Source organism: Mesoplodon mirus, assembly GCF_964341445.2.
Source record: "Mesoplodon mirus genome assembly, chromosome: 18".
Taxonomy (NCBI): Eukaryota; Metazoa; Chordata; class Mammalia; order Artiodactyla; family Ziphiidae; genus Mesoplodon; species Mesoplodon mirus.
The window spans coordinates 12,776,848-12,798,106 of NC_138994.1; the positions used below are offsets into that span (position 1 = coordinate 12,776,848).

General features: G+C 51.8%; 1 protein-coding gene and 1 long non-coding RNA gene across 5 annotated transcripts in view; one reads left to right on the forward strand and one right to left on the reverse strand.

The window, feature by feature from the left end:
- Positions 1-2,145: 2,145 nt before the first annotated feature.
- Positions 2,146-5,091, reverse strand: LOC309792993. Its single transcript, XR_014291845.1, has 3 exons — positions 4,916-5,091; positions 3,665-3,789; positions 2,146-2,276 (listed from the first exon to the last, which is right to left on the reverse strand). It is a non-coding gene; the product is annotated as an uncharacterized lncRNA (long non-coding RNA).
- A 528-nt stretch (positions 5,092-5,619) lies between these two features.
- Positions 5,620-21,259, forward strand: part of CSNK1D (casein kinase 1 delta) — a 34,663-nt gene continuing 19,023 nt past the window's right edge. For 2 of the 4 annotated variants that reach the window (XR_014291839.1, XM_082603030.1), the window contains exons 1-2: positions 5,620-6,008; positions 12,484-12,594. Coding sequence is in view for 3 of the 4 variants with exons in the window: in XM_082603030.1 (XP_082459156.1) it covers positions 5,933-6,008; positions 12,484-12,594 (187 nt within the window). In the remaining variant the exon portion in view is untranslated. The remainder of the gene's footprint in view (positions 6,009-12,483; positions 12,595-21,259) is intronic. The other 2 variants (XM_082603031.1, XM_082603032.1) reach the window with 1 other exon arrangement.

Consider the following 21,259-nt stretch of genomic DNA (forward strand, 5'->3'; position numbering starts at 1 on the left):
GCATGCAAGTATATGCACACAAGCCACATGTATGTGCACGTGTTTCTGGGCACACATCTGCATGTGTGTCTGTGCACAGATATGCATGCATGTATGCACATGAACTCACAAGTGCATCCGTGCATGTGGTGTGCATATACGCACATGTGAGTGCACACATACATATGTACACGTGCACACATGCAGGCATGCACATTGTACACATCTCTGTGTGTGGGCGTGTACACATGCATACACACAGATAGGAGGTGGGGGAAGACAGCTCACCACTGCTCTCCTGGTCCCTTTACTTCTCTGCCCTGAGAACTGGGTTCTGTCTCATTCTTGTTTACTAGGAGGCCTCTCTGGTCCCCTTCCTGGCTGGGCTCAGCGTGTCCAACTCAGGTGCTGGCACGAGTCCAGCGAGCAGTCTAGGCTCTCCGAAGATGCTTTTCCCCAGCCTCTGCAGGCTTCGGGTCACACAAGGAGCCCAATGTCAGTCTGAATCTTTTTCCTTTGTCAGCAACCGCTTTCTCAATGAAGCTTTGAAAATCTCTTCCTTACCCTTGGGGTTTAGATTTATCAGGATGGGCCTGGGCGGGGCCTGTCTTGGCCTCCTGCCTGGAGCTCTCTGGGCCTCGCATGCCTACATCCCAGGATCTTCCTAGAGATGTTCTATTATATCTGTCCAATGGTCCTGGTCACGCTAACCACCTGTCGCTTTTGCTCCTCTGGGACTCCATCCACAACTGAGGTCTAAGCCTCTCATTTTTTCTGTGTGCTCCCTGCATTGGGAGCGCAGTAAAACTTTTTTTTATCAAAGTATAGTTGATGTACAATATTATATTTTACAAGTGTAAAATATAGTGATTCACAACTTTTAAAGTTATACTCCGTTTGTAGTTATTATAAAACATTGCCTATATTCCCTGTGTTGTATAATATAACCTTATAGCTTATTTTATACATAATAGTTTTTACTTCTTACTCCCTTACCCCTACATTTTTATTCCCCCCCCACACTGGTAACCACTAGTTCACTCTCTATTTCTGTGAGTCTGTTTCTTTTTTGTTGTATTCACTAGTTTGTTGTATCTTTTAGATTCCACATATTAGTGATATCATAGAGTATTTGTCTTTCTCTGTCTGACTTATTTCACTTAGCATGATACTCTCCAAATCATCCATGCTGTTGCAAATGGCAAGATTTAATTTTTTTATGGCTGAGTAATATTCCATTATATATATATATATATATACCACATCTTCTTTGTCCATTCATCTGTTGATGGACACTTAGGTTACTTCCATATCTTGGCAATTGTAAATAATGCTATGAACATTGGGGTCCATGTATCTTTTTGAATGTGTTTTTGTATTCTTTGAATATATACCCAGGAGTGGAACTGCTGGGTCATATGGTAGTTCTATTTTTAGCTTTTTGAGAAACCTCCATACTGTTCTCCACAGTGGCTGCACCAATTTACATTCCCACCAACAGTGTACAGGGCTTCCCTTTTCTCCACATCTTCATCAACATTTGTTTTTTTGTTTTTTTAATTTTTTATTTATTTAATTTTTAAATTTTATTTATTTTTTGGCTGTGTTGGGTCTTTGTTGCTGCGTCAAGGCCTTCTCTAGTTCCGGTGAGCAGGGGCTACTACTCTTTGTTGCGGTGCGCAGGCTTCTCATTGCGGTGGCTTCTCGTGTTGCAGAGCACAGGCTCTAGGCACGCGGGCTCAGTAGTTGTGGCTTGTGGGCTCTAGAGTGCAGTCTCAGTAGTTGTGGCGCACGGGCTTAGTTGCTCTGTGGCATGTGGGATCTTCCTGGATCAGGGATTGAACCCGTGTCCCCTGCATTGACAGGTGGCTTCTTAACCACTGCGCCACCAGGGAAGTCCCTGTTGGCTTTTGCTAAAATCATAGAGTATTTGAAATTGCGGGTGCCCTGGAAAATCTAGAATCGGATAGCCTCTCTGGGCCTGTTCCTGCATCTCACAAGGATGTACTGATGATCTCTAAGGGAACAATGCAAGTTAGCATTCCTATGGTTTGTCAACATGTAGCAGGAGCAGAAAGGAGGAGACTCACCCCCTGGGTGCTCACGTGGGAGTCAGCTGAGGATGGTAGTCACGGGGGGCGAGCTTCCCTCCAGGGTGTGAGCCTGGGCCACAAAGCCCCTCCTTGGTGACCCTGGGCTGCCCCAAGCTCTGGTCAAGGGGAAGCCACAGGTAGACACAATTTGCAAATGACCCTGGCCCCTGACCCATTAATTGGCTCTTGCCGGTGACCTGTGACCTGGGGCAGAAAAAGAACAAGTGACCAGGACCAGCCAGTAGCTGAAGGAGGCACAGCAGGGAGGTCAGGGGAGCTCAGGGGCAGAAACTACTGGAAGCCAGAGTAGCCAGCCAGAGGAAGTGGCTGGGAGGTGTGGGGTCACCATGAGAGACTGCAGCCAGGGGACCCAGAGCAGCTCCCACCCCCTGCCCAGCCCCAGGTCAGGTGTCCTTCCAAGGACATGGGCACATGCACATGCCTCTTGTTTCTGGAGATTGGAGTGTGTATCTATCCCTCTCCCCCAAAGAGTCTGACAACCCTTGGAGGGTTGAGGTGAGGTCGGGATGGGAGAAGGGAGGTGTGTGCTCTCAGGGGACAGGAAAATGCAAAACTCTGCAGCCTGATGCCAGCCCTGGCCTGACCTCAGAAAGCACAAGGGCTTCGTTCATGCATGGGGCGTTTGGGCGTAAGTGTGGGGTACGGGCTTCTTTTTGGGGTGATGAGAATGTAAAATTGACTGTGACAATGGTTGTTATATACTAAAACCCATTGAACTGTACACTTTAAATGGGTGAATTGTGTGGCTTGTGAACTCTGTCTTGATAAAGCCACTCACACAGGCACACAGTCACACACAGCACAAGCCCAGGAATCTTCTGCACACCAGGACACACACGGTCTCAGCTTGCTTCCTTTGCGCTCTGCTTTCACATGAGGGCAGAGGACAGGCTGGGCATCCCCTCCCCTCCAAAGCTTCCTCACCTGCCCAGGAGGTCAGAGGGGGTTTGGGTTGAAGCAAAGGGGACCATGTATTTGGAACTGCATTAAAACCGCGATGCCAGGTGGAGTGGGGATGGTCTGTGGAGAGACGTGGGACCCTGACAGCAATGCACAGGGGATGGAAAGAGGTAGCAGGGACCGGCTGGGAGTCCAGACAATGGGGAGGGGCCTGTAGGGACGGGATTCGGTGAAAGGCCTCCAGCCCTCCAGCCCCCACCCCACAGGCTTTTGGGTAAGACTTACCTTCTGTGGTTTCAGATTAAAATAAAAAGACCCCAGGCAGGGGTGTATAGGCCCCCAGCCCAGTTGGGAACACACCTGGGGCATCCTAAGTGTGAGTGAGTTTTGAGGGGGGAGCTGGCACAAGCCAGTGTCCCTGCTGGAAGCAGAATCATGAGCCTTGGAGGGGGCGGTGAAACCCACCCTGGCTGCAAAGGCGGGGGTCTGAGCCTGGCAGTTCTGCTTGGAAATGGCCTGGGCTAGGAGCTGGGAGTTCATCCATGTGAGTCATCCATGAAGCCAGCGTTTACTGAGTGCCTACTATGTGCCAGGCGCAGGCTGGGTGTCAGCTTGGAGTCAATGTGAGCTGGGACACTAATGAGGCCATTTCCAACAAAAAGAACACTCACCTATGTGCGAGACTTCATGCCACATGCCAGCCTTCTGGCCGTGTTATTCCTGGTCCTAACACCATGCTCCAAGGGCGGGTCTAAGACACTGACTTTCTCCTTCTCAAGGTCACACAAGAGCAGGGCTAGGGAGCAGAACATGAGCACAGTGAGGATTGCAGTTCTGGAGAGTGTACCAGGCTCCCACTCCGGTGGCCAGAAGTGGGGAAGCAGCTGTCATAGTACAAGCCCTAGCCCTGCAAGGGTGCTTCACAAATGGGAAACTGAGGCACACACAAGGGACGACTATGTGATTATCCTGACCAATTCTGAGAAAAAAAAGAAGCAGGCAGAACCCTGGGACCTGGGGGTAGCCCCAAGAGTTGCAGCTTCTTTCTGAGAAAGGACATCGAGGCCCCAGTAGGGGACTGCTGACCAGCGATCAGCCCAGGGCAGCTAGAGAAGTCGCCAGTCCAGTATTTTCAGGGAGCTGGTGCCAAGCCCCTTTGTTTCCGGTCTCCACTCATGGCTTTCTCTCGTGGGGAAACTGGACACTTAGTATATTCTGCCAGCAAGGCTAGTTTTACTAGTTTGGCAAAAATCTTCCCAACACCCTAAGACTGAGAAACTAGGCTAACCACTGTGCATGGACATGGGGTGTTCCTAATTGCCCGCCACTCATTAGCAGCTGATCACGGTTTGCCTTTCAGCCTCTCCTTCTGTCTTCGCACTGCTATGTAATGCTCAGGAATTGATGCCCGCTCCCCCAAATTGACCTCCAACTATTTTCAAACAGGGGCTGCACTACTGAGGCTGAGTGGTGGAGAGGGAAGACTTGTGAATGGAGAGACCAGGCACTTTCCTTCTCTGCAACCAGGGAAGATGATCCTGAATGGCGGCCCTGGCAGCTATCTCACCCACACCTCTATGTAACCCCTGTGCTCAGAGTAGTATGTTTGTTAGCTGTCCAAAAATATGTATTAACAGCCTGTTTTATGGTTCTTTCTTTTTGGCTGGGGTGGGAGATAGGCCTAGAGAAGCATCGACACGAAAGTCATCCCTTCTTGGTTCAGGCACCTCTCTGAAGACCCAAGGCAGACTAGATGAAAACATTGATCCAGTCTCCAGGCAATGGAACTGGAGAGGCAGGCAATGCAGGCCTCACCCTCTAAAAGGTGGTAGTGTCACCCTCACCCTTCAGTCTGACACCAGGCCATAGGACGGCTCCTCCTTCAGTCCTAGGCTTGAGAGTGCTGTAGGCCTGGGACTTACCTCATAGGGTGGGAAGGGAACCGCACAGTGCAGGCCCCGGCCAGCCCAAGAGACCTGTGCACACTTGTGTGCCCTGTAGCCTGGCCTGTGTCACTTCCCACAGGCGCCGGTGCAGGGAGGACGGCCCCCTCCCGGAGAGTCCCGAATGTGCGGGTCTGGGGCCTGGAGGGACAAGCTCTCTCTCCTCTCTCCCTCCAGCAAAGGGCACTGCCTGTGTGCTTGTCCCAGGCCTGTCGCGAGGAGACGCTGGCTTCCCAGACACCTGCGGGAACAAACGAAGACCCTGCGAGAGCACGTGGGTCCTGCATGCGGAAGGGGGCCAGGCAGGGGGCTATCGGCCCGGGACTGCTGCGGGGAACAGGGGGTAAGGAGAAGAATGAGGTCTGGCCTGGCCTGGACGTCCGAGGATCGCGAGGATGAAAGAGAACGCTGGGCTGCGGGGCGGGGGCCGGGGGGCGGGGGCCGAGCCCCACCTGCCCCGCCCCGCCCCGCCCCGCCCTGCCCTGCCCTGCCCTGCTCGGCCCCGCCCCTCCCGCCCCGCCCCTCCCCAGCCTGTCTTCCGAGGCCCCGGCCCCGCCCTAGCCCCGCCTCTAGAGCTGTGAGGTCCCGCCGCCGACCAGTTGCCGAAATCGCGGCCCCGCCCCTTGGTCAGCGCGGCCCCGCCCCACCGGGTTGCTAGGGGAAGTGACGTCACAGCGCGATGGCGGTGGCTCCTTCCGGCAGCTGAAGGGGGTTTAGGCCCGGGAGATCCGAGTCCATCCGCGGCGGGGAGAGGGCAAGCGGGGTGAACAGGGGCCGGAGCAGGGGCGGCGGCGCTCAGACTGTCCCATCCGTCCCGTATTGAGGCGTTGGGGGCGCCGGGGCGGCCGGAAAACGATGGTGAAAGCGGGGCCGTGAGGGGGGCGGAGCCGGCAACCGGAGCCGCAGTAGCGGGAGCAGCGGCGCCGCCTCCCCGAGCTCAGACCCAGGAAGCGGCCGGGAGGGCAGGAGTGAATCGGTCGCACCGCCGCCACCGCCATGGAGCTCAGAGTGGGGAACAGGTACCGGTTGGGCCGGAAGATCGGCAGCGGCTCCTTCGGAGACATCTATCTCGGTGAGGCGCCCTTCCCCGCGGATGGGCAGCCCCAAACTGGCGTCCCCCGGCCCCGGTTCCGCTCCGGCCCCCTCCCCGGCGACCCCGCCCCCGGCGCCCTCAACCCCAGCCCCGGGCATCCCCTCCGGCCCGTGGCGGTAAGCCGCGTCCCCGTCGATTCGGGCCTCCCAGTTCTCCAGGCAGGAACTTGCGGCCTTTCCGACCCGCGCCCTCGAGGGCACCTGACTAACGTGCGCTCGCGGCCTTCGGGGAGCGGCCGGGAGCCTCGGTTAGGCCCTCGCTACCCGCTCGGCCCGCCCGCCTTGTGTCCGCTCCCGGTGTCCCTCCATGCAGACAAAGGGCCGTCGGCGAGTGCGGCCCCCGCGTCCTGCGGGCGCGAGTAGAAACCGGGGCTGGCCGAGGCTTCTTCGGCGCTCCTCGCGACGATGCAGCCCCGGCTGACCAGCCCCTCTGGCCCGGGGTCTGGGCCGTGGACCGCAGGTGGCGCGCAGGGTCGCCTGGGGGCCAGTAGAGTGGTTGTTGAGAACATGTTGCGCATCCAAGTTCTGTACTAAGTACCTCGGCTTAAACGAGAATGACATTCAGGTGATTCGGGACAAAGTCAGCGCTAGGGTGTTGGGAGAATTAGAGGCAAATAAAGTGGCAAAGGTCTGCTCATGAGCTTGTCCTTTTGCTATGAAAATTCTCCAGGTAGACTGGAAAAAAATGGGATTAGAATGTTCTGGATTGTTTCAGATTCACAGTGAAAGAATGCGCACATGCACGTGTGTGATAAAAGGTTGGCTTAAGTCTTAAAGTTGGAAGTTTTAAAAATATAAGCGTTTCTCAGAGAAATTGTGTGTAAGTTAGTCCTACCCCCGCATTTGGGGACATCCAGCCTGGCCCGCGATGCATGTGCAGAGGGACTGTCATTGTGCAAGTTTGGGGGTGAACATGCTCTGCTTGCGCAGCCCGCTCTGGTGTTTCTGTTTGGCTGTTGTACTTGTCAGGGAGGGTCAGGAATAGATTTGTATGTCAGTAATGCTTCTGGTTATGCCTTTCAGGTGGTCCCAAGTGTGTGTGCTCACCGCCCCATCCTTGCCTCTTGTTACCTGGAGAGGATGCACGACCTCCTGGGCTAACAGCGTAAGAGGATTCCACACTTAGGGTAGTTTATAACTGCTTTTGGTACCCTTACCCTACAGTGTAATCCTGTCACATCAGTATGTGCTTTACTGCCCTGCTGAGTAAAAACACACTTTAGAGATACTTGCATTTTACTATTTAAATATTTATGTCCAGTAGTCAGCAGTTGCCTTTTCAGCCGTGTTTTGGGAGGCGAAGTGCTGGGTAAATGCAAGCTGTTTGCCTTATTTATAGAACAATAGATTTTGGCAAAAGTTTTAACTCAGGATCTAGGAGCTGCACTGAAAAACCAATCTATTAGCCACCCTTACACAGATATGAAAAAGTAGATATTTTGAACCTTTTTGTTCTGTGGTCTGAAACCTTGCCAGACAGTTTTCTGCTTTCCGAAGCTGCGTTCAGACAATCAAATCGTGGAACGTTGTCACCAAGTCATTCACAAAGAAGTTGAGAGTTTTGTGGGAGACCCTGAAAGCTTATTCACAACTGTGTCCTTTGGGCCTCACCTTGTGCTAGGCACACCCGTGGTGCTTGATCCAGCCAGACATGGGCTGACCGGTCCCAGAGGGGTCTGTCCTCAGTTTCCTCCTTCATGTTTATCCTAAAATGGATAGACTCTGGCTCTCGCGCCCTAGTTATGAGTACCCACATGGCCCACCCACTGGAGTACACTTAGAGTTACTTGTGTGGGGTTGGGTACAACCGATTCGGCGTTGACTCTTGGCCCACGTGGTGGTCCCTTCAGGCTACATGCTCCCCCACTGAGGAAATGTGAAGTGGTCTTGTTAGATGGAGATGTGACTGGAAAGGTGGGTCAGAGGAAGCTCACTATATACTGAAGTTAAGGGTCACGGATGACCGATCCAAAGGCCATGGGATGGATGGAGTCTTCTGTACCATGTGTTTTTTTCTGTTAGGCAGCTAGTCGTTAGTTGAGGAATTGGGTCCTCGTCTTACAACTCGTCATGTTCTGTGTGTTCTAGTGTGACAGCAGCTAAAGTCGCTCCTGCTCCTGTCGTTTTGCTACAGGTCAGAATGCTCTGAACTCCTCCTTCTTCACCTCGGTTTAAATGTGGGGTTTGGGGTCTTGGATTTCCACCTGTGACTTCCTAGTGCTTTCGGACGTTTGGAGCCGGGGGGAAGAGAGAGCTGTCCTTCAGCTTGCCGAGTACGTTATGGACCAAGAAGGCCCGGTGCTGGCCTCCCTTTCCAGCAGCCTGCTGTGCTGACACGAGCATGTGGCAGTGTGCCCTGCAGGTGATTCCAGTCCTTCCCAAACAGCGTGAGCCCCCTGTTCTCATGGAGTTCTGTTCTTGTCCCATGTCTGTCTTCTATAGGTGGTGGCAGTACCTCGGACCCTCCTCCCTGCCCCCCATTCATGTTTGGTAGAATGGAGGTTTTCTTCCTGCCAGCTGTTGGCATTTGTACTTGATCCTGTTGCTCTGTCAGTGTTTCGGAGGATGGCCTCATCGGTCCAGCTGTTACCCAGGTGGACTGTGTGGTTTGGCTTCATCACATACACAAATGCTTTTGGGGAGCTAAAGCTTAGTAACCTCTTCATTTTTTTGATTTTCATGTTTTTCCCCTCGCTGACTTTCATTTCTCTTCAGTGGCACCTAGCAGGGTGTCTGGCACACAGTAGGGGGTCCAAAATGGTGGCTGGCTGGCCAGGAGAGGAAAGCAGTTGCCTGTACGCAGCTTTCATAGTCACGTGCCTGTGTCCTTTAGGGTGATGGCTTGAGTGTTTATAGATACCGCATCAGCTGCCTTCTCAGTGGTTGCCCTGCGAGAGTGCCCTTTGCCCTGCTGTTCAGAGGCCTCTCCCTATTTCTTTGTCGATAAGGCAGTCATCAATGGGAGTTACCTTTTTGTACCAGGACAGGGTCAGTCTTGGGGTTACGTTCATTTATCATCTGCCTTTGCTCAACTTGAGGGGCATAATTTTGTTTTCCTAGGACCAGCATTAATCAGTGTCTAAACATAGACTAACATCTTCGTCTAGTGAGGGGGAGCTCCTGTCTGGCACTGGCGCTGCACAAAAGAACTGAGGTTGTTGGGTGATAAAAGACCTCACTATAAACAGACACTGAGTAAACATGATGTGCCACTTGGTTTTGACTTGCTCTGAATCTGGAACCCAGAGCTCAATAGTATCTTTCAGATTTTTGTTACCCATCTAGAAGTACTTCTAAAAGCTACCTGTTGTGAAGGACCAGGTTTTGTAATTTCCATTCTGTGGCAGATCAGCACTTCTGTAAAATAGGATTAAAATGTCGCAGCAATGTCATGTTGCTATCAGAGCTCCTGGGTGCTTCCTCGCTGTCCTGTATTTGTCCCCTTGTGGGCTGGTGGTAGTTTGAGGACAAGACTTGGAGCAGCACTGCCAGTAGAACACAGGGGCTGCTGTCAGCCAGGGGAGGTGGGACAGGACTGCAGGGCTACAGTGGTGGACCACCTCAGTTTTGCTCAGTGGTCTCTTACGTTTGGTTCCCATGGAATACCCAGAACTTGAAGCGCTGCTGCTTCACCCAGTGTCGAGGACCTCTCAGAGGAGGCAGCCTGCGTGTGTGCTGCCCTCAAGGCTTTTGGCAAAGAACCCAGGCTCTCCTCTTTGAGTCATCAGACTCAGCAAAACCTTCACAGCTGTGATGCTGTAGAGGGCTGTTTCTCTTTCCAGGTGTGATCCTGGGGGAGGCTGGCTCTGTTGCTGGTGTGATCCTGGGGGAAGTGGGCTCTGTTTCCAGGTGTGATCCTGGGGGAGGTGGGCTCTGTTTCCAGGTGTGATCCTGGGGGAGGTGGGCTCTGTTTCCAGGTGTGATCCTGGGGGAGTTTGGCTCTGTTGCTGGTGTGATCTTAGGAGAAGTGGTCTGTGTTTCCAGGTGTGATCTTAGGGGAAGTTGGCTCTGTTGCTGGTGTCATCCTGGGGGAAGTGGGTTCCTTTGCTGGTGTGATCTTAGGGAAGGTTGGCTCTGTTGCTGGTGTTATCCTGGGGGAGGCTGGCTCCATCTGCTGGTGTGATCCGGGGGGGAGAAGCTGGAATTCATATTGTGTTCCAGAGTTGCCTGTGGTCATTTGTCCCCAAGACTGTCCGTGTTGCAGGGTGACTCAGGTGTTAGCTTTACCAGCCACAGTACAGTGGAACCAGAAGTGTCCTCAGCCTTCTTGAAGGTGCTAGTTCAGTAGGTAGCCTCTGTGGGCCCAGGCTGTGTTGTCACTGAGAACCTGCCTCCTGGCAAAGGTGACAGGGCTGACATAGTTGGAGGAGCAAGAGTGCTACCATCAGAGGCTTCTCTGCTCCTGCTTTGGGGTGGGGGGAGTTGCTGATGTAACTAGTAAGGTGAGTCATCCGTTCCTCATGGGCTGGTGAGTTCAGTTCAGAGTGCCAGGTCCTCACAGGAACTCAGAGTTCATTTTTCGTTTGCACAGTACGTTTTACAATGAAGTAATTTCTCTTGTAGCTAGATAGATTATCCCAGCCTCAGGGAGGAAGAACAAAATGTATTACCTATCTTTCTTCTGAATGCCCAGGAGTGTTTGTGGAATGGTAAATGGAGTTCTTAAATTTAGAATGGTCACTGGGAGTTATCAGATAGTGGTTATTCCCATGGAACCCCAGCATTGGTGACCGGGTTTGGATCCAGGCCCGCTAGAAGCAACCGCATCTCAAGCAGCTGTCTGAGCAGACTAGAGGAGAAAGTTTCTCTGTCCTTCTTGGGCAGTTACTGGGTTCATGAATATCAGCAGACAGCTCTCCTGCAGGTCATCATTGTTCTAATGCTTGCTGACCTTACTCTGCCTTTTATCCGGGAGTCTTAACATTCTCTGTAACCAGTAACCCATTCATCCCACAACTCCCTCATGAAACAGACTGCTGGTCTCCCTGCTGAACTCAAATGGTGAGGGAAACTGAGTCGCCAGGGACTGGCAACATTGCTCTGCCCAGCAGGATGGGTCTGGGTTCTGTCTGGGCTGCTGGAGCCAGTGTTAATTCCTTCACGAATAACCATAGTCCTGGGAAGGATTAAAGTGCTTTATACTTAGAAGGAGCTGGTGAGGAGAGCAGGGGGTAGCTAGGTGTGTGCTTTCTAAAGACTGCTTTTCCCATTCTCCCCAGTGAATGCTCCTTGAGGGAGGGCTTGTAGCATAGCTTTGGGTCAGATTGGAACTCAGGAGCATTCGTGTGTGAAGCCTGGAGGGGTAGTGGTTGTCACATTTGCAGGTCCATCTTGTAGTAAAGAAGAGGACGGCATCTTGAGGTTAAAACTCTAATCTTTAATCACGATCTGGTAACCAGGAGGTGTGAGCAGATGTATTGCTGGTTTTAGCACAAAACTAGCAAAAGGCGGGGCTTCCCTGGTGGCGCAATGGTTGAGAGTCCGCCTGCCGATGCAGGGGACACGGGTTCGTGCCCCGGTCCGGGAGGATCCCATATGCCGCGGAGCGGCTGGGCCCGTGAGCCATGGCCGCTGAGCCTGCGTGTCCGGAGCCTGTGCTCCGCAACGGGAGAGGCCACAACAGTAAGAGGCCTGCGTACCGCAAAAAAAAAAAAAAAAAAAAAAAAACACACTAGCAAAAGGTGAGTGACAAGTACACGTTGCATAGATGTGATTAGGGCTTTGAAAACAGAGCCCAGTCCTGTTCCAGTGTCCATAGGAGACGCACAGTATGTCCTGGTCCCTGGGAGGGGAGAGGTGTGCTGGGCCTCCCTGGGCCTGGCCTGGCCTGTGATAGCTGAGTGATGGCTCCTGCCGTGTCGTGGGAACCGAGTCCCCTTGAGAAGCGCCCTGCTGTATGCGGCTTGGTACCTGGGCCACACGGACTGGGATGGGCTGAGGCCATGTGGGAGTTCAGTGGAAGCCCAGCCACCCCTCTGGAGAGAGGCTCGCACACACCCGAGACCTGTCAAGGCAGCATAGAGAAATGGGGCCTACATGGAATGTGTTGCCCTGGGACTCCCCACGGTCTGGCTTTGGGTGGGTGAATACAGGGCTGAGCAACAGGCTGGATGAGAAGGTTCAGACCAGATGGGGGTCCTATGGAGAGAACTGCATACCCTCTCGGTCCCCTGGTGATCAGAGTAGAGCCGTATGGAAGTGGGTGATGTAATACCAAATAAGACTTTTCTATACGTGTCAAATATTCCTGTTTTAAAAAGTGAAAATAGGGGTATTTTCCCACAGGGGTTATCTACCACTGACACCATCTTGTAGTAGAAAGTGGAGTGCATCCATCACCTGGTCCTCCTTGGAAGATTCAGATAGCACTCATTGTTTCTCCAGCATGTTGTAACATTGGGTGAGGTGGTAGACACCAGATGATTAACGTTTGTGATTTTCTTTTCTTTGCCAAGGTACGGACATCGCTGCAGGAGAAGAAGTTGCCATCAAGCTTGAATGTGTCAAAACCAAACACCCTCAGCTCCATATTGAGAGCAAAATCTACAAAATGATGCAGGGAGGAGGTATGGTCTTTACCTGTTAAGAAAACCAAGGTGGTGTTTGATGAGGGAGAATGCAGATGTCATGAATCACAGTCTGGTTAATTAGGAAAAGGGGCAGAAGTGTTCATACCCTTGACCCCATCCTGTGGCTTTCCTTCAGATACTGCCTGTAGAGGGCCTCACTCGACAAAAAGAAACATCATTTTATGCTTTTTGCATAAATATTCTCTTCCTTAGTTTCGTATGACGTACTGGTGTCTTTGAATGCAGACTTGTATGAACGCTGACCTGGAGCTTGCTGCTGGTCCTCCTGTGCCGCCTTGGTCATGCCTGCAGCTCTGCAAGTCGTCCCTGCAGACTCTCCTGAGTGAGACCCCTTCTAGCTCAGTTACTGTCCCCATTCTGTGAAACCTCCCCTTGGGCCTGAGGGTACCTGATATCAGAGTGCCCATCCTGATTTCAGAGTCTACCTTTTAGAATTCTCTGGACTTTGAGATTGTTTGGCTAATGGAGCAGGAGGGGGTTTTATTGGGGGTCTCAGAGTCCTGAAGACATTGCAGCATTTTGAAGGGTGTGCCTGTGCTGCTCCCCCAGGAGCTCAGGAAGCCCAGGCACAGCCCTGAATGTCTTGAGCTTTCTCTGGGGACAGGGCTTCGTGTGTGAAGAATAGCTGTGTTATTTCCTTTTGGATACCCTTCAAAGCAGAAGCCCCCATGATACTTTCATAGTTGGGGGGGTGGGGGTGGGGAAGGCTCTTGGCACCTTGCCAAAAGAAAGCTTGTCTTCAGAGTGTGTGTTGGTCCTTTGGTCAGGTGGAAAGGGAGGACTGGTGATGTGACTTCTTGACATCTTTGCCTCACAAAGCAGTTTAATCTGTGCTGCTTACTACCAGAAACCAGCATATCTCCGTTGACGTAGCACAGGGTGTCTCTTTAACAGCAGACATATCTTAAAGCAACACAGACAGTCCTATGAGACAACTGCAGAAGGGGGTGTCCAGTGCCGCTCGTCCCGGGCATTATGGGACCAGAGCAGGCTGTGGGTTCTCAGATGGCACATAGGAAACTCCCTGGCCCCTCCTGTGCCCAGGGAGACGTTGGCAGAGGACCCTGCCAGTGTGTCTGTCCTCTGGCGACCCTCAGCAGGGTTCTCAGGTATCAGGGATGGTCTACACAGCTTTTAAGGTGGTGATGAGTAGGAAGAGGTGACTTGGTTTATGGCCTTCGTGGTGGGAGGAGCTTGGTGCTGGGGGTTGGATGAAACCTTCTGACTGAAAAGCTTGTGTGTTTGAGGAGCAGCATCTCTGAGAACTTGGAAGCTGGGTCCCCAGGGATGGAGGGAAGAAGAGCTGACACCCAGGGAGGAGCTGGTATAGTAGATTGAGACTCAGCAGAGGGGAACTTCCCTGGTGGTGCAGTGGTTAAGAATCCACCTGCCAACGCAGGGGACACAGGTTCGAGCCCTCGTCCGGGAAGATCCCACACGCTGCGGAGCAACTAAGCCTGAGCGCCACAACTACTGAGCCTGCACTCTAGAGCCCGCGAGCTACAACTACTGAGCCCGTGTGCCACAACTACTGAAGCCCACGTGCCTAGAGCCCATGCTCCGCAACAAGAGAATCCACCACAACGAGAAGCCTGAGTACTGCAACGAAGAGTAGTAGCCCCTGCTCACCGCAACTAGAGAAAGCCTGCACACAGCAACGAAGACCCAACACAGCCAAAAAGAAATGAATGAATAATTTTTTTAAAAGACTCAACCGAGGGAATTCCCTGGCAGTCCAGTGGTTAGGACTCTGTGCTTTCACTACCAGGGGCATGGGTTCAGTCCCTGGTCAGGGAACTAAGATCCTGCAAGCCCTGTGGCGCAGCCAAAGAAAAAAAAACTCAACAGAAAGGAGTTTGTTTGGTTTAGAACAAGGTCTCTCCTCAGAAGCATAGCCGTTTGTTGTGGAAGCTGTCTTCTGCATGGAGGACAGGGAGCAGCATCCTAGGTGCCAGTAGCCCCCTGCCCCCAAGTTAAGATGATCAGAAATGTCTCCAGACGCTGCTTAATGCCCTTGGGTGCACCGTCGCTTCCTGTTTTGACCCCCTGCTTTAGGACGTAAAGGATCACTTGCTCTCCTGGTCTTCCCATGCCCCTTCTCTAGGATCCTGGAAACCCACTGGGATTCCAGAAATAGATCTTCTCCTGTCTGGCCCTTCCCCACGCATAGGTCAGGTTTTACTCCTGTTTCAGATACACACTTGGTGAATACTATCAGGGTGTAAATTTCTGTTTTAGAAAACAAGATTCTGTCCAGGAGAGCAGAGAGCACCATCTTGCTGCTGTTCTGTGAGCTCGTCCTAGCCAAGATAAAGCTGGGACGGCAGAGGAGATAGAGGTCAGCTCTGCCCAGAAACCTCACAGCTGTGCTGTTGACCAGCCTTCTACATCCATCTCATGTGGGTGCATCTCTGATCGTGGCTCTTTTTATGTTAAGTTCTGGGCTTCGTTGCAGGTGGTTGATACTGACGGCATCGTAGGAGACAGCTCGAAGCCCAGGGCCTGCCTTGCCCTCTCTAGCTCGTAGTACAGGGTTGCACGGGGTGCTGCCTCGTGATGGTGGCCTTGCAGTGCTTGACTAGGGACTCAGGTCCCCTAGGGGAGGGGTTAGCATTAAAAACAAAAACATGTTTTGGGGGTGGATGAAATGGGTGAAGGGGTTCAGTTGTATGGTGACATTTGATAACCAGACTTATTGTGGTGATCACCTTTTATTAGTGTATACAAAGATTGAATTGTGTCGTACACTTGAAACTAATAGGTTATATACCAGTTTTACCTGAATAAAAACAAGAAACACACGCTAGTGTCAGGTATTGTTAAGAGCGTTTTTAAACATGTGGGCACGTTCTCCACCACACAGTCATGTGCAGTGGGTATCATCAGCCTCGTGTAACAAATGAGGAAACAGGCTGTGTCCAAAGGACACAGATTTGAACTTGAGCACTGTAGGTCCCAGGCCACTCCTGCACAGCGGCCCTCCATGGCGGTCAAGGATCACGAAAGTGCCCCAGGGCTTCCCTGGTGGAGCAGTGTTTAAGAATCCACCTGCCCGTACAGGGGACACAGGTTTGAGCCCTGGTCCAGGAAGATCCCACGTGCCGCGGAGCAACTAAGCCCGTGTACCACAAATACTGAGCCTGCGCTCCACAGCCCGCGAGCCACAGCTCCTGAAGCCCGGGTGCCTAGAGCCTGTGCTCTGGAACAAGAGAAGCCACCGCAATGAGAAGCCCGCGCACAGCAACGAAGACCCAACACAGCCAAAAATAAATAAATAAATTAATTAATTAAAAAATTTTTTTCTTTTAAAAAAAGAAGAAAGTGCCCCAGGTCTAATTGGAGCAATAGATAAAAAAACCTGAAATAACAGAAATAATTTTAAGTTAATTACGTTAGTGAAGGACATGGGTGGACACCAAGTTTTTATCAAAACAGAGTGGACTGCCGGGCAGAACCTAGAGGCTAAGGCTAAGGCTATGGCTGTGCTTCCCCATCCTGATAACCCCACAAAATGTCTTTAGACCATGTCCTCCTCCGGGAAACTCCAAGTGGAGAGCCTTTGTTTAGTTCACAGCTGCTTCTGGTCAAGGTTCTTGGCGGGTGTGGGACAGGAGTGTGGGCCCTTTGTATCAGAGAATCTAGGCCAAGGGTGAGGGTGGGAGCTCTGCGCTGAGGGTGGGTGGATGCCACCAGCAGCGTGGCTGTGGTGCCACCAGTGAGTAGAAACAGGCAGCTTCACCCGAGTTCACTCTCTGTCATCTCATGTGCCTGTCCGGTTCCCGCAGTGTATTTCAGACAATCACGGTCTTTTTGCTATGAAATGTTTTACAGTACGTAAGAACATATGTAGCTCGTGGCTATCAAGAATACTAAAGTGAAAAAAAAAAAAAAAAAAAGAATACTAAAGTGAACCCCCAGGACTCCCACCTTCTTGAAAGAGGGAGCAGGACGGCCCTCAGCACCTGTGTGCCCACCCCAGGTCGCCCTCTCTGCAGCTGCCCAAAGCCTGTCTCCGCATGCCCTTGCCTAGTTTGTTTTTATTTATTTATTTTTAATATTTATTTATTATTTGGTTGCGCCGAGTTTTAGTTGCGGCAGGTGGGATCTTTGTTGCAGTACGTGAGATCTTTTAGTTTCGGTATGTGAGGTCTTTAGTTGTGGTGTGTGGGATCTAGTTCCCTGACCAGGGATCAGACCCAGGCCCCCTGCATTGGGAACACAGAGTCTTAGCCACTGGACCACCAGGGAAGTCCCGCCTAGTTTGTTTTTAAAGTTTTGATTCCTCGTCATCCTGCAAGAAATTGGTTTTTAAAAATCTAATGACGGGGCTTCCCTGGCGCAGTGGTTGAGGGTCTGCCTGCCGATGCAGGGGACACGGGTTCGTGCCCCGGTCCGGGAAGATCCCACATACCACGGAGCAGCTAGGCCCATGAGCCATGGCTGCTGAGCCTGCGCGTCCGGAGCCTGTGCTCCGCAACGGGAGAGGCCACAGCAGTGAGAGGCCCGCGTACCGCAAAAAAAAAAAAAAAAAAAAAAAAATCTAATGACGTTGTCCAGAAACATTTGGCCGTTGTATTTACAATTGTTTTAAGGTTGAATTGCCAAACGCTTCATGAAAAATTGTATTTGTGTTCATACTGAGTTCCCATATTTATATTGAAACTTCCCGCAAATCAAATGGAAAGCATTTAGCTAGCACTCTCCCTCATTTTTCACCCCCAAGCATATGTTTTGGTATCTTTGGACTCGATGAGGGAAAAAGTATCAAGTGTTCAGAGCTGCTCATAAGAGTCCAAGTGACCCATTTCCCATATTAAGGGCATGTGGGCAGGGGCAGCTGGGTGTCCCTGGCATGACTGCTCGCCTGGGCACAGGGCAGCACTCTGGTGGCTGTGTGTCTGACCTACAGCCTCGCATGTCCTTCCCCAGCCCCAGGAGCAGCACTCTGGCGGCACAGGTGCATTTTTAGCTTCCTGGTCTCACTGCATCAGGTGTCTGAGGTTACAGAGCAGCAGTCTCTGCACAGGCGGCGGGATTATTCTTGTGAATGGCTTTTGAGCTGATTTCTGCCTGGGGCCTCAGCACTTAGTTTACAGACAGTCTGCTTAGGATGAAGCAGGCTACACAGCATCCTCTTCTGGCCAGAGAACTGAGAATAGGAGGACCCTGCTTCTGTTGTGTCTTACCTTAGGGTGATGAGGGGCGTTGGTGTTGCCAGTAAGAAGGAAGGTGCTGCCGGTGAAATAGACCGTCAGAGCAGACGAGTGGCAGGTCCGCGCCCCGTGTCGTCCCAGTTCATACGCTTTTGAATATGAGTAATACAGTCTTGCCGTGTGTGTTTACGACTTTCTTTTTTGATCCACTGTGTTCCTGAGGTTCTTCCATGTTTGACACAGTTGTGGTTTGATGGGTTTCATTGTTGTTTATAGACTCTTGTGTCTCCATAAACAGTCCTCCCTGTGTTGAAGAGCCCTGGCTGGCTTCTAGTGTTTTGCTCTTAAGGATGGTGCCTCAGTGACTCCCTCACCACGTCTGGTGCAAAGCCTGTTAGTGGAATTGCTTTCCATGAAGCAGGCAGGTGCTCGGTCTGCAGGGTGGCACCCGGGCCACAGGGATGTGTTCCCAGGGGGTGTGACACATTTACCTTCCTGCCTGCACAGCCTCAGAGCTCCTGTTGGATCCACGCCATCTTCAGCCTCGCCATTACCGTTCCTCTCCAGTGTGTCATGGGGTGTCTCAGCTAGCACAGAAGGGAGAAATTTTAAAATTTTTTTAAATTTAAAGGATGGAGAAGGAAGAAATAAAACTTATTTGTGCGTGATTTAACTTCCTACATAGGAAACCCACAAGACAAGTTAGAGCATTGAGCCAGATAGCTTAAGATCAAAGGATAAAATCAGTTCCTTTCATTACACCTATAACGGTCAGTTAGGAAATGTAATTCTTTTTCCCCTCGGTATGAGTAAGTCTTTATTCATTGCATTTGACAGGGAAAAGGGAGGGAAAGGGCCAAGATGTGTGACAGGACTTGGCGAGTGGGAAAGGAAGTGCTGGCATGGCAGAGTCAGCCACTGAGTCTTTGTTCTCCAGGCCCCAGGGCTTAGTCTCCTGTAGTTCGGGAGCAAGGGGAGGGGAACAGGAGAGGACAGACTCCTCCTTCCTCGTAAATTCAACATTTCAGACCAAGCTTTGGTGTCTGGCCGTGAGCATGGAGTTATATTTCTGTTTCCTGTTGAACAATCATGTGGCCACTTTGACAGAAATTTCTTGCACTTGCACAAAAGCTCCTGAGTGACTTCGAGATTCATCTTTCCCTGCTTGGTCTCCCAACCTCACTTTCTACATAGAAGGCCCCCCTTTTCTCTACCCAGGGATTTTTTTTTTAATACTTATTTTATTTATTTATTTGGCTCCTCTGGGTCTTAGTTGTGGCACGTGGGATCCTTATTGCCGCATGCGGGATCATTTAGTTGCGGCGTGTGGGACCTTTTAGTTGTGGCATGCGGGATCTAGTTCCCTAACCAGGGATAGAGCCCAGGTCCCCTGCATTGGGAGCACGGATTCTTAACCACTGGACCACGAGGGAAGTCCCTACCCTGGGATTTGAGATTAAAGTAGGTTTGATCCATCCAGTTACAGCAGTGTGTTTGTCATGAATCATGTCAAGGAACAGTCTTGACTTGGAGTTGGGAACAAGGCATGGAGTGTTTCTAGCTGCTTCAGCACTTTTGCACAAATCACTTAAGAGTTGTAGAGACACCACACAAGCTAAATATACAGGTGTGGGGGCTTCTGGGGGGTTGGGGGTGGAGGAGGGAGTAGAGTAGGAGTCAAGTTTTAGGACAGATTTGGTCTGAAATGGGGGAAGGGGGCACGAAAGAAAGGATGGCTCAGGACCCCTGTTTTGAGTGGGGCCCTCCCCAAGTTTATGTTTCACATTCTTTGCCTGGTGCACAACCTTTTGTCTGGCTGTTCTTTGAATACAGTAGGAAGTTTGTAAACAGTGAAACCCCAGAAGAACATGGAAAAAGACCAACACATTATATTTACACCAACTAGGCTACCTGGCGTTCATTTTCAGATCAGTGGCTCGTGAAGTCCTATGAAGCCTCCAGTAACTAGAAGGGCAGCAGCTGGGGTGACAGAACCCGGCATCAGACATACGTCCCCCCAACCCATGTGCTCCAGTGCGTCCACCCCATTCCAACACCACGAGTCCCAGCCTGTGAACTGAGCCCTTTGTCCTTCACCTGCTGCAACACTGACCGTTGCTACTGCGGGCAGGATGCTGGCACCAGGCACTAGAGAGAAGCCCTTGCCTGTGGTCTCGAGAAGCCGAGGCAAGAAACCCCCTGTTAAAGCTTAAGGATTTTGGTCTTTGCTTCATCTGGCCGGTTGGCAGCTTGGTGGGTGCAGAGGTACCCTTTGAACCCTTTTTTTATGGATACACAGGAACCCTAATGAAGGATCGGGGAAATGAAGCAAGTCTATGCCTGGGGTTGGAGATCCGGCACTGGAATCCCTCACCCAGCCGTGCCTTCCTCTTGGCGCCGGCACCTGGGTCTGCCTGTCCTGACCTGTCCACACCATGTTTCCTGTTGAGGCTGATTTCCAGCCTTCCAGTAGGAGGAGATCAAGTCATGGGGCAGCAGTTAAAACCTCGTCTCCTGTGGAACATTGAAGGTGGAGGGGTTCAAGAGGACACACACACAAGCCACCTCTGATCAGGAAAAGTGAGGTGATATTCAGTAGGCTCTGCCCTCCAAAACATTGTTCTCCTTGGTAACAGAACATCAAAAGATATTCCTGCTGTGCAGTCCTGGAGCTGCTGCCTTCTGCCTGGGATTGCTCAAGGGCTTGAGAGTGCGCTTCCTGAGACTAAAACACACAGAACGTTTCTATCAAGGAGAAAGTTAAAATGCAGAAGATGGGTCACTTGCACACAGCTAGTGCAGTTGGCATCCTGAGAAAGTGGGACCCCAAGGAGCAGAAAGCAAGTGGTGCTGGCTGCAGCGGGGAGGGGGGTTGGTAGCAGGTCCGCAGCTGTCGCCAGCCACCCCTTTGCCTGTGCGCTCAGCCTGGCGTCCTGTCCCAAGAATGGGTCAGGAGGAGGGGAAGCCCTGCCTCAGCCCTGAGAGACTCTCCCAGAGAGCAGTGGTTTGTGCTTTGGTCGTGTGCTCAGTCTTCTCACGCCGACACAGGAAGTGTTATTATTACATAGCCTTTGAAAGGAAAACACTTCCCTATCCTGGCCACTTTCAAAAGCTGGAAATTTGTGGGTGGAGACCAATAAGTATGCAGGTTCTGGAGGGATTTCCCCCACGCCCTCGAGCACTTGCATGGAGCATGGTTGGCGTTCCTCTGTCTCACCCCTCCCCCTGGCAAGAGGGAAGTGGGTGGATGCCGTGGTAGGGGTGGCAGTGCCCCTACCCACCCTTTCCCTGCTTTTGCCACTATGTTCCTCAAACCTTGTGATCGCGAAAAGCGCCACCCACTGTGGCTCAATTCTGCCCTCTGGTGCTTCTCACTCCCCGCACAGAACACCCACCAGGACTGGTAACTGGAGAGACTCCAGGCCCTTGGGGGACTTCTGAAAGGTCAACTCCACTGCTTCTGCCTCCTTCAAGCTGTGGAAGCCCTC